The 13369-nt window shown below is 44.9% G+C and overlaps 1 protein-coding gene across 1 annotated transcript in view; it reads left to right on the top strand.

Moving 5' to 3' along the window:
• Positions 1-13369, top strand: part of HUNK (hormonally up-regulated Neu-associated kinase) — a 127662-nt gene that overhangs the window by 86876 nt on the left and 27417 nt on the right. Inside the window, exon 6 of the mRNA XM_007965027.3 lies at positions 8811-8946. Within this exon, the coding sequence (XP_007963218.1) occupies positions 8811-8946 (136 nt within the window). The remainder of the gene's footprint in view (positions 1-8810; positions 8947-13369) is intronic.

Raw genomic sequence — 13369 nt, 5'->3', positions numbered from 1 at the left:
TATTTCTGCACTGAGAGTCATAACTCTCGGAGTTAGAAAATGTGCAAAATGTCAAACCTATTGTCATATTTAAGTTTTAGAGCTTTCAGAAATGTTGAAAGTGCGGCAGAGCACTCTGAGGTGTGCCCCTTCATTCATTCTATATTTCATACTGATTAGCTTATTCCATGAATATGTATTGTGCGCCAATTGTGTGCTAGGTGTGTTCTAGATTAAGGAAGACAGAGAACAAACCAGTCTCTACCCTTATAAAGCTTATATATCAGTAGAGAAGGCTAAAAATAAATAAATGGGTAATAAACATGTGTGGTATTTGGTAATGTTAAGTGTTCTAAAGAAAATAAAATAAATTGGGACAAGGGGATAGAGAGTAAAAAGGTTTCTTTTTTTTAAACAAAGATTATTTTAAAAACTTTTCATTGTGACGTAATTGTAGATTCACACACAATTGCTAGAAATAATACAAAGAGATCCACATAGCCTTCATCCAGTGTATTAGTCCGTTCTCATGCTGCCGATAAAGACATACCTGAGACTGGGTAATTTATAAAGGAAAGGGGTTTAACAGACTCACAGTTCCACATAGCTGGGGAGGCCTCACAATCATGGTGGAAGATGAAGGAAGAGCAAAGGGACGTCTTAGGTGATGGCAGGCAAGAGAGCTTGTGCAGGGGAAATCCTATTTATAAAACCATCAGATCTTGTGAGACTTATTCACTGCCATGAGAACAGCATGAACTGCCCCCATGATTCAGTTATCTCCACCTGGCCCCACCCTTGACATGTGGGGATTATTACAATTCGAGGTGAGATTTGGGTGAGGACACAGCCAAATCGTGTCACCCAGTTTCCCCTGATAGTAATATAGTATATAGCTGTGGTATAATATCACCGCTGGAAAATTAACATTGATAAAATCCACTGACCTTGTTCAGATTTCACAAGTTTTACCTACACTCATATGTGTGGGTGTATATTAGTTCTATGGAGTTTTATCACATGAGTAATTTGTGTGACAGCCACCACAGTCAAGATGCAAGACAGTTCCCTCACAAGGATCCCTTGTGCTGCTCCCCTGTAGCCACAGCCACCTCCCTTCCTCCTGCTCTCCCTAAGCCCTGTCAGCCACCACCCTGTATCATCTGTAATTTTGTCATTTCAAAAATGTTATATGTAAATCATTTTTTTTCCCACAAAGCATAATTCCCTTGAGATAATCTGAGTTGTTTCTTTTTATTGGTGAGTAGTATTCCCTGGTGTGGATATACTGCTGTTTGTTTCACCGTTCACCCACTGAAGGACTGTTGTTTTATTCAAGTGACCCATAACAAAGGACAATAGGAGGATGAATGTACCCCCACAGCTGGGAAAGGCAGACAGTGCTGTCTTTGAGCCTGATGAGAGCCCGAGGAGCTGGAGAACTGCTGGTCTGCTGCCACTTCATTGTATTAGTCAGAATAGACCAGGTTATGCTGCAGTAACAATCAGCCCCCAAGTCTTAGTGGCTCAGGACCACAAAAGTTTATTTCTCACTCATGCTACATCTCAACTGAGAGCTGGATCAAACGTTGAAAGGTTCTGCCCAGCCAAGGGCCCAAGGCTGATGAAGCAGCCACCATTTCCAGCATTTCTGGTTCATGCAGAGGGAGAAGGGGAAAGAGAAAGAGAAGCTCTTTCACCAGCAATTAAATCTTCCACCAATCTTCCAGATGTAAGTGGAAGCTTTCTAAAACAGGGCACATGGCTTCACCCAACTAAAGAGAATCGGTCAGTGCAACCTACCATGTGTGCTGAAAGTGAAAAGCCAGAAATATTTGTGGATTAGCGTTAGCATGAGCCCCACACAGCTGTGGGAAAAGGAGCAGATGAGCACAGGTAGGTTACGAACACAGGAAAATCAGTCTCATTGCTTCAGAACCATACCTTGTTTTTACTTTCAATAATATTATACAATCTTAGCAGGTTGAGCTCTAAGTGTTTTTTTTTTAATTGTGAAAATTAAATTTAACCTTAAAGAAGCAAGAGTTGCAGTTCTGAAGATGTTAAAAGATAATCGAAAAGTAGTCCCAAAGAAGACATATTAAAAATGTTCCCAGCAATTTCAGCATCACTGGAATTGCCGTCCAACCTCACATAGCTCCTGCTTTGAGTGGACAGCTTTGCGTTGGCCTTAAGCTCTGTGTGTGCTTGTTAAAGATCTTCACATTCCTGCAGGACTTTGTTGTCTTGACTTGTCAAGCATGAATTGCATTTCTATATCTGATTTTCTAATTAGGGAATCTGATGCTCTCCCCATCTCCCCCTTTTTAAAATAACTCTTGGGATATAGAAATATCTTTTTTCAACTAGGATTGAAATCCTTTGAGCCAGGTCCCAAGTGAGGTGTTTGCACATGATAGACGCTCAGGGAATCTAGGTTGCTGACTCTGGTGTTAACGTGCCTGTGTGACCTGGAAAGGTGGCCCGTAGATTATTTTTGATGACTCAGGATTGGGAATTGTCCTGATCCAGTAGGGCTCAGAGCAGTGCACCAGCTGCTGAGGCAGCCCAGGGAGTCTTACCTGGTTTATAGAGTGAATGTCTTCAGGTTTGAGTATCAGCTGCTGCCCTTCTGACAGCCTCCCATTTTTCCCATCCTTTGCACCCCACCAAGTTTATCTCCTCTCCCTTCCAACCAGCCTGGCCCTGCTTATATCCGAAAATACTAGCTTACCAGTAACATGAGTAGCTGCCATTTATTGAGTGATCCTTTGTAGGTGTTTTTCATGTGGTGTTGTTTTTATACAGTCCCGCAAGGTAAGTCCCTGTTTACCAGTGAGGAAATTGAGTCTCAGAGAGATTAAGTCCTGCTTGACTGAAAACCTAGATTTTCCTACCATGCTGTGTTATTTCACTCCTCTCTGATTTTATTTAGTATAAGATGCAACCCCCTACAAAAAGTTGGAGGTATTATCTATTGTCTGTATGTCCTTATGTTTTGAGTAATGTCAATCCAAATAGAAAATATGCCAGTTTTATTGTGCCTCACTAATGCACATCTTTATTAATTGGATGACTCTGTCATTCATACTTGTTTTTGCTTTTGTCTAAGACAAGGTTTCACTGTGTCGTCCTGTCTGGAGTGCAGTGGCACAATCATGGCTCACTGCAGCCTCAACCTCCCAGACCAAGCAATCTTCCTGCCTCAGCCTCCCAAGTAGCTGGGACTGCAGGCGCATGCCACCATGCCCAGCTAATTTTTTGGGGGGAGGGGTATTTTTTTATAGAGAGAGGGTCTCCCTATGTTGCTCAGGCTGGTCTTGAACTCCTGGGCTCAAGCAATCCTCCTGCGTCAGACTCCCAAACTCCTGGGGTTACAGGCATGAGCTACTGCACCTGGCCCTGTCACTCATACATGTAATTATCATGTCTATGAATTCCACTGCTCTTTTTGAAGATTAAGTTGAAAGATTTTTTACCAAACTTGAGTTGAAAACAGCATTATTGCCCTTGTGAATCCACAGAACACACTTCGAAAGAACTGCCCTTCATTCATCTCTGTCATGCCGTTTGCAAACTTAAGCTTCGAGGGCCTTTCTAAGTTTGTCTTGTACACACTTTCTTTTTGCTTGTTGGCACTTGTATGTCACAGAGTAGCAAATGACTTTTATGGCTGAGCAATTTTGCAGACTGCTTCCCTTTTCATCACTACACCACAACGCTGGCATTTATAATACATTCCAAGCAGTCAGTTCAGGTGATAATGGTTTTGTGCCGTGAATTCTCCAAAGTCAAGCTGGAGAAGAAGTGTTAGCTTTCATGAGGGTTGAGCCAGTGCTAATGACGATGTCCAAGAAGGCACGATGATCCGATGATCAAACAGTTCTTTAGCTTGGGGAGTGATGAGGAGGGAGCTTTGAGCGCGGAGGAGTGTCTATTTGCATCTATCTGGCTACGCTAATGTGAAAAGTCTGATGACTTTGCCTGTCACCTGCAGCCGTTTGTTTCACTTGGTACCGTGTTTAGGTGCTCACACAAGCCAGTCCAGACTTTGGAAAGCTAAGGACTCGTGAAAGAAAGTGGGGTTTGCGATGGAGGAAGGTGTGCTGCGTGTTACGTTGAGCAGGGTGGTACTATTTTTCCAGGCTTGAGTGGAGAACCTCAGTGTTATCTCAGAGAGGTGGAGGGCGGCGTGTGGCCTGTGGCCATGCCTGGCATGGCTTTCCAGGATGGTGAGGAATATTTTAATCTCTCTTGCTCATAAGGCATAGGGGTTTTCAGGACCCTAGAACAAACTTCAAAGAGCTCTAAGGATATTCTCAAAGTCCTTTTTGGATAGTAACGCAATGTCTGTGACGTCCAAAGGAAGAAAATTCGTCAGTGGAGATTTGAACTAAAATTACTTGCGCTCATCAGCAGTTTTTGAGGATGCAGAGTGCTCGGTTATGAAAATAGAACAAAAATGCACATCCAGTTTGTCCTTAGCACTTCTGGTTCATCATACTTTGAAAAAGCCTGGACTGTTGCCCAAGTCCTTTGAGGCAACCCTGGGTTGTTGCCCAAGTCCTTTGAGGGTAAGCAACAGCAATGTCTCAGAAAACATTAACTCAACAGCCCACCCGCTCTGATTCATTAAGCCCCCATCTTCTTTATCTGACCAATAGATGCCCCCAGTTAAGATCTAAGTGATTCTTGCAATGCAGGGATGTTAAGGGAAGCGAGATAGACATTCTGCAAAGCAGAGATCTGTTTGATTTTCGGGTTATTAAAGAACATGGATGAAGCTGGAGGCCATTATCCTTAGCAAACTAACACAGGAACAGAAAACCAAATACTGCATGTTCTCACTTATAAGTGGGAGCTAAGTATAACCAAGAGGACACCATGGACACCAAGAGGGGAACAATAGACACTGGGGTCTACTTGAGGGTGGAGGGTGGAAGGAGAGAGAAGAACAGAAAAAATAACTATTGGGTACCAGGATTAGTACCTGGGTGATGAAATAATCTGTACAACAAACTCCCATGACACGAGTTTGCCTGTATAACAAACCTGCACATGTACCCCCGAACCTAAAGTAAAAGTTAAAAACAATTTTTTTTTTTTTGAGTTTTAGCTGGGTATCCAGCGATAACACTTACAGTGGTAAATGTACCTCATGGTCTCCACGCATGCATTTCTACCCACCGCACTGTTTTGTTTTTTTTTTTTAATTTTGAGACAGAGTCTCTCTGTGCTGCCCAGGCTGGAGTGCAATGGCATGATCTCAGCTCACTGCAACCTCTGCCCCCTGGGTTCAAGCAATTCTACCACCTCAGCCTCCCAAGTAGCTGGGATTACGGGTGCGCACCATCATGCCCGGCTAATTTTTGTATTTTTAGTAGAGGTGGGGTTTCTCCATGTTGGTCAGGCTGGTCTTGAACTCCTGACCTCAGGTGATCGACTCACTTCAGCCTCCCAAAGTGCTGGGATTATAGTCGTGAGCCTCCGCTCCTGGCAATATTTCCTTTTTTCAAAATTTCAGTACGTTTTTGGGGAACAGGTGGTTTTTGGTTACATGGATAAGTTCCTTAGTGGTGATTTCTGAGATTTTGGTGCATCCATCACCTGAGCAGTGTACACTGTACCCAATGTGTAGTCTATTATCCCTTGCCCCTCCTACCCTTCCCTCCAAGTCCCCTAAGTCCATTGTGTCATTCTTATGCCTTTGCACCTTCATAGCTTGGTTCCCACTTATAAGTGAGAACATACAATGTTTGATTTTCCATTCCTGGGTTACTTCACTTAGAATAATGATCTCAACTCCATCCAGGTTGCTGCAAATGCCATTACTTTGTTCCTTTTTATGACTGAGTAGTATTCCTTGGTGTGTGTGTGTGTGTGTATATATATGACATATATGACATAAATATGACATGTATATGACATATATATATCAGATATATAGTCACATTTTCTTTTTTTTTTTTGAGATAGAGTCTCACTGTGTCACCCAGGCTGGAGTGCAGTGGCGCAATCTTGGCTCACTGCAATCTGCGTCCCGGGTTCATGCCGTTCTCCTGCCTCAGCCTCCTCAGCAGCTGGGACTACAGGTGTCTGCCACCACGCCCAGCTAATTTTCTGTATTTTTAGTAGAGACGGGGTTTCACCGTGTTACCCAGGATGGTCTCGATCTCCTGACCTCGTGATCCGCCCGTCTTGGCCTCCCAAAGTGCTGGGATTACAGGCGTGAGCCACCGTGCCTGGCCATATGTCACATTTTCTTTATCCACTTGTTAGTTGGTGGGCATTTGGGCTGGTTCCATATTTTTGCAGTTGTGAATTGTGCTGCTATAAACATGTGTGCAAGTGTCTTTTTCATGTAATGACCTATTTTCCTTTGGATAGATATCCAGTAGAGACTACCCACTATTGAAAGGGAGATGGCCTGGTAACCTCTTCAACAGGATGGGAACCTACCCTGGTGGTGGGTTGACCATGAAGGTTGACCTGGCTGCATGACCTAGCAAAGATTATTTCTCTTGAGTTGATTCTGGCATCACAACTGGCCCCTTTTTTGATGGCCTAATTTTTACCCTGCAGAAAATGGGTTGAAAAAAGGCTCAGCATTTCCTCAAGAACAATGTTAAAATGACAACTTAAAACTTTTGAGAAAGTAAGACGTTTTATGACTTCTCCTTGCAAAAAAGATTACCTTAGAACACTGAAAAAATAACTTTGAAGAGAAAGATGGAAAAATTGGGGGAGCAAGCACATTATTATTTTCTGGGGTCTATTATTTGGTATGTTGGAAATCAAGTACAAAACTACATAAAAGAATTCTTTATATTGCAAGAACATTATAGCAATACTTTGTAAAATAAGGGCTATAGCATAAGAAAATATCACAGTCCCACAAATCAAGCAAGACAAACCATCTGCATTTTGAAGTCATCCCTGACATTCTTTGCCCATATGTGGGTATGCTGTATATTCTCCTGCTGAACAATTTGGTAGCCTTAGAAGAGCCTTCATGGGCTGGGTGTGGTGGCTCACACACTTAATCCCAACACTTTGGGAGGCTGAGGCAGGAGGATCGCTTGAGCTCAGGGGTTTGAGATCAGCCTGGGCAACTTGGCAAACCCCATCTCTACCAAAAAAAATAAAAAAATTATCCGGGCGTGATGGTGCATGCCTGTAGTCTCACCTACTTGGAAGGCTGAGGTGGGAATGTCACCTGAGCCAGAGAGATCAAGGCTGCAGCGAGCCATGATCGCACCTCTGCACTCCAGCCTGGGCGACAGTGTGAGTCTCTCCAAAATATAAAAAGTAATGAATAAAATAAATACAAAATAAAAGGCTTCATGTGCATTATAAACGCATTTTTACCTCTCATACAGTTGTGTCCATTGTTATAATCTTAAAGGATGCAAATATTCTGCTTAGAGACGAATTAGCTTATCTCTAGTGCTTGAATGGACAACAAGTGCTCTGTAAATATTTGTGAAATGAAAGGAAACCCAGGGCATTTAAAACATTATTTTTGGCCAGGCGCAGTGGCTCACACCTATAATCCTAGCACTTTGGGAGGCCAAGGCGGGTGGATCACGCGGTCAGGAGTTCAAGACCAGCCTGGCCAAGATGGTGAAACCCCGTCTCTCCTAAAAATACAAAAATTAGCCCGACGTGGTGGCGGGTGCCTGTAATCCCAGCTACTCAGGAGGCTGACGCAGAGAATTGCTTGAACCCGTGAGGCAGCCTGGGTGACAGAGCGAGACTCCATCTCAAAAACACAACAACAACAACAACAACAAAACATTATTTTTCCCTGGGATGGAAGGAAAAGGGGTTGTAGGGATTTTATAGGTTTTCAACAGTTTCTCGTATCTTTTCCTTACACACTGTGCTCAGCATGACTAATGTGATACAGTGAACTTCAGGAGGCTTGAAAAAGAAAGACAAAATATATTAGCGTCCTGTCCATCTAAGCAGTCCCTAAGAGTCCCCTAAGAGACAGTGCAAAAGGAGGCACCCATCAGGCGGACATGGGTTCACAGTGTGGTTTTCACTAGAACTTTTTACACAAACTAGGATTTTAAAGTCTGGGTCACTAATGCAGAGGTTTCCTAACACTTTAACAAAAACACATGGTGCTCTGGTGTCTTGACAGCCTGATTGACTGCGCTGGGTGGGCGTGGGCTCTCTGCAGCCTGGGCGAGGCATCATCGAGTTTGGAGAAGAGGTGGGCGGCCACACAGAATGGCTTTAAAGGAAAGGATCAGAAAGCAGGACCTCTCTGGCTTCTTGAGACTCTGAGTGTCCTGTGGTCCCCAGTTGGGAGGTCTAACTTAGGATGCCTGTACACTGCTGGCTTCTCCCTGAGTACCCAAAAACCTTCCTTGCGAGCAGGCATTTTCTGTTTATTTTCTTTCGTTCCTGCAAGCCTGTCAATAGAACATCCCTTTGGCTTACCTATACGCAACAAGAAAAGGCCACAGGTTGTCTTGGGAAACACAGGGAATGGGGAGACCCAAACTGGTTCTTGCTTTATCATGCACCAGTTGCTCCCCTTGGACAGAGAACTTAAATTCTTTGGATATGTGGTGTGTCTTTTTTAAGGAGAGAGAGAGGGAGAAACGGGATTTTTCACACCCCTCCTGTCTGAAGGGAGGTGGGGCTGAAACCAAGCTCTATGAATCCTTGAATCAGAACCCTGCCCAGAGACCCAGAGATCACCCCAGCAGTGGCTCGGGATGGGCAGGCGAGGTGGCGAGTCCCCTGTGATGGTAGCTTTCACCGGTGTCTGCGTTCAGCCTGTAACATGCGCGCGTTCTTTCCCGAATGTCTCCCAGGTGCCATCAGTTTCCTGCGCTCTCTCCTGGAACCGGATCCTGTGAAGAGGCCAAATATTCAGCAGGCACTGGCGAATCGCTGGCTCAATGAGAATTACACGGGCAAAGTGCCCTGTAATATCACCTATCCCAACAGGTAATTTCGTGCACCCAGAGGGACTCCTCGGGAGAGATGGGGCCTGTCCTATGAGCCCCGAGCAGTTCCCGACAGAAAGCTGTCCGTGATTGAAGGAAAAGCCGTGTTCTCTCTTGGCTATCTCCCCTTCCCACTAACACCCACACCCACATATTCACAAGAGGAAGCATAGACAGGGCCACCATGTGCTGTTGTGCCCTGTACCCTGCAGGGTCACCTGGAGGAGGGGTGAATGGAGGCTGACATCCAGGCTTTGAGGGTCTGCGTCTTCCCAGGGGGTGCCTCTTTCTAGTTCACACAAAGGGACCTTTGAGACTAGCTGTGGCTTGAGTGTGTGTGTGTGTGAGAGAGAGAGACACTGTCTATGTCTGCTTGGGTCTCCATGTGCATGGTTGTTGTGTCTGTGTGTATGTGTTGTGTGTCTGTTTCTGTGTGTAAATTTTTGTGTGTGTGTATGTCTTTGTTTTGTTTTTTGATACATAGTCTGGCTCTGTCACCCAGGCTGGAGTGCAGTGGTGTAATCTCAGCTCACTGCAACCTCTGCCTCCTGGGTTCAAGTGATTCTCATCCCCAGTCTCCTGAGGAGCTGGGATTATAGGCACGTGCCACCACACCAGGCTAATTTTGTATTTTTAGTAGAGATGGGGTTTTACCATGTTGCCCAGGCTGGTCTTGAGCTCCTGACCTCAAGTCATCTGCCTGCCTCGGTCTCCCAAAGTGCTGGAATTTCATGTGTGAGCCAACGTGCCCAGCCAGTCTTTGTGTGAATGTGTTTGCGTGTGTGTCATCAGCTCACGAGCCCACCTGCCAACATCAGACAGAAACACATGGGATCACCCCTTCCTTTCCAAACCACCCTTAGATGCCTTCTTCTGTCTTGTTCTTGATGTTTATTTCAGCCCTAAGAGCCCTGCTTTAAAATGTGGGAGGCAGGAAGGAAAGGCATAGGAGTCACTCATTTTAGGCCGGGTGTCCCCGTGGACTTTCTGTGAAGGCTCCACTTTATCAGTTTCCATGAGGAGGGTTCTTTAAGCAAAGTTTGCAGACAGGAACCCACAGCATAGGAGCACTGACAGGTTCCCTGTGGCAGCCCATGCTCCTCTGTGTTGGTACGCTAACTATAAATTCAAAAACATTTCTCTTTTTTTTTTTGAGACAGAGCCTCACTCAGTCACCCAGGCTGGAGTGTAGTGGTCTGATCATAGCTCGTTACAGCCTCCACCTCCTGAGCTCAAGTGATTCTCCCACCTCAGCCTCCTGAGTAGCTGCGACCATAGGCGTGAGTCACCATGTCAGGCAATTTTTTCTATTTTTCTGCAGAGAAAGGGTTTTGCCATGTTGCCCAGGCTGGTCTTAAACTCCTGGGCTCAAGCGATCCTCCCACCTCTCAAGGTGCTGGGATTATAGGCTTGAGCCACTGCGCCCGGCCAAAAACATTTCCTTGTATATTTTTTTCTACTCATTTGTCCTGTTTCTAACTAACCTGAGCAAGGGAATGAAGGCCCTTAATTTGGCTGTTTTCATGCAAATAAGGAGACCACATGGGCTCAGTACCTTCCAAGACTGGGACCCACCTTCCTTCTTCCTTTAGAGCTAGGGTGTCTTGTACATTTGACCAGGCTTGGATGAAGGCAGGAGAACCACTGACCCAGAGGGGCAGATGGGAGACTGAAAGGGCAGAGAAAAGGGTGTCCTGTGTAGTCATAGTTTCAATGCCTAGAAAGGTCTAGAAACACCCGCCAAGCCTTATGAAAGCTAAAGTGCTGAGTCCTTCAAAGAAGATGGCCAGGCAGGGCTCTGATTGGGATGGAAGCTCTAGAAAAACTTTAAAGGGGCGTGGGAGTCTGCATCCACACTTCAGTGCCAAATTTACACTCACCGTGCCCAGAGAGGAGGTGGTTTCACTCTGTTGCCATCTAGAATTCTAGCATTTGGCTCATGGGAGGTAATTTAAACAAAGTCTAGGTGACTTAGGTTACCAAGGGAACCTGGAAATAGATTGCTGTTTTCCAATAACAGCTCGATGTGGGCCAGGATCTGAAACAGACACCAGAAATACTACTCTAAAGCGAGGCAGGGAGCAAAGCTGAAAGGACCTTGCCTCATTATCTATACTCATGATGGAGAGCAGCACGCAGGTACGCTTTCTGTTAAAGGAGGGGGCCTTGGTGGTGGCCACGTGAGTCATTAAGCTCATGTAATCACCGCCTAAATGAGCATAATCAATCCACTCAATGCGGCAGCTGCTGGAGAAGGTGGAGCTGGTGTGAGAAAGACGGTGTTTCCCCTCCTTGTTGGCTGCATCTTCATTCACAAAGAATTAGGAGGTGACATCTCATGTTTGTGGCTTTCCCACAGTTTGCAGACAGGCTTTGATAGATTAAAACGTAAATTCAAACTCCTATCCTGTTGTTGCCAGATTAGTGTAATGGTTTTTGCATTTGGACTTGGTCAGCAGCATGATGGCTGCACATGAAGCTGGTTCAGTGGACTGTAAAACGGGCTGAGATCTCACGTGCTAAACAGCACTCCGTGTCTTCTGTTTATGTGAGGCCCATTGCTCATTTCACACTAGAGGCAAATCAGTGTTTGGTTTTTAAGTAGTGGAACCAGAATTCTTCTTCTTTATGTTTATTTTTTGGGACAGAGTCTCGATCTCTCGCCCAGGCTGGAGTGCAGTGGCACAATCTCGGCTCACTGCAACCTCTGCCTCCTGGGATCAAGCGATTCTCCCGCCTTAGCCTCCTGAGTAGCTGGGATTATAGACATCCACCACCATACGTGGCTGATTTTTGTATTTTTAGTAGAGATGGGGTTTCACCATGTTGCCCAGGCTGGTCATAAACTCCCGGCCTCAAGTGATTCACCTGCTACAGCCTCCCGAAGTCCTGGGATTACAGGCGTGAGCCACCACCGTGTCTGGCCTGGAACCAGAATTCTAAGCTGTTGGGGGAGGTACATGTTGTTTACAGTGTTTATTTTGAAAAACCTTTATCTTTAAGACAAAAAAGTGTGTTTTTTCTATGTATTTTTCTGGTTTTACTGGCATGTAGATAAAGGGAATGAGAACATACAAGCAGAGAAAGGGATATTTTCTTTATAAAGTATATTTTGTAGTTTCCCAACATAGCTAGCCTCAGATGTATTTTAAGTGTTGTCAATAGTTTCCTTTTGAGAAAGTAAGGAAAATAAAGATCTCACATTTTACATCACTCTTCTGTAAAGCCTTCTCCTGTGAAGTCATTTCAGCCGCCAAGTTGATCTCTAAAAGCAAAGAGGAAAATGTCTTTGGAAGTAAATTTTTTATAAATAAATGTTTGTGTCAGTCAGTCAACAGATGTTTGCTAGGTGCCCGGTCCCCTGCTGATTCAGGTGCAGACCTTTTTTTTCTTTTTTTTCTTTTTGTTTGAGACAGGTCTTCCTTCGTAGCCCAGGCTGGAGTGCAGTGGCGCAGTCACAGCTCACTGTGACCTAGAACTCCTGGGCTCGAGCAATCCTCCCACCTTAGCTTCTATAGTAGAGGGACTGCAGGCATGTGCTGCCATCCCCAGCTAAGTGTTTTTCTTTTTGTGGTAGAGATGGGGGTTTTGCTGTGTTGCCCAGGCTGGTCTTAAACTCCTGGTCCCAAGCAATCTCCATGCCTCGGTCTCCTAAAGTGCTGGGTTTCAGACATTTGTACAGAGCCAACCTTGCTGCCTCTTTCTGTCTCCCTGCAGGGACCTGGACAGTCTCTCCACCCCTCCAGTTAGCTTTGGAACTGGTGGGAGGGGAGGAGGTTACAGGCAATACAAGACAGAATTAGACCAAATTAGATCCATGGTATCAAAACAGATTGCATGTAAATTTGCTCGATTCAGATAATACCTAGTATTCTGGAACGTTGTACCATTCTCTATGTCATCCAAACATGCAACCATATACAGATTCGATAAGTGATACTGGAGAACACCAGATTTATGCATTGTTTATTGGAAAACGTTCAGACTATTCCTCTCAGTCCAGAGGCAGTGTGACCATTTACATTATGGCAGAGCTCGTTTTTGAAGATACTGGACATAAAAGGCAGAGATGGGGTGTCTGCCCCTGTGCATACCCCTCCTTTCCACACTACTGACCTTTCTTCAGAATACCCCATGCCCTCTGGGGTGCCCTGCTCTTGGGGTTCCCAGGTATTTCCAAACCACTGTTCGCTCTGGATTGTTTTGGTAGACCTCAAGTGGTTATTTTAAAAAATGAACGTGTTATTAATACACTTTTTAAACCAGTAATCATGCCCATCCCTCTCCCACCTGTTATCTGGAATGTGTAATTTCGTGGCACACAGGAATGAGGAAGGCTGATCTCATTGTTTGTTGGGTGTGTTTTCATTTGTTTGTTTTTTGGGACGGCACTTAGGCAAATGGAGCAGAGGGAGAACTGATGT

The sequence above is a fragment of the Chlorocebus sabaeus genome, chromosome 2, assembly GCF_047675955.1.
Source record: "Chlorocebus sabaeus isolate Y175 chromosome 2, mChlSab1.0.hap1, whole genome shotgun sequence".
NCBI classification, from domain to species: domain Eukaryota; kingdom Metazoa; phylum Chordata; class Mammalia; order Primates; family Cercopithecidae; genus Chlorocebus; species Chlorocebus sabaeus.
This window is presented reverse-complemented; position numbering and strand designations above follow the sequence as displayed.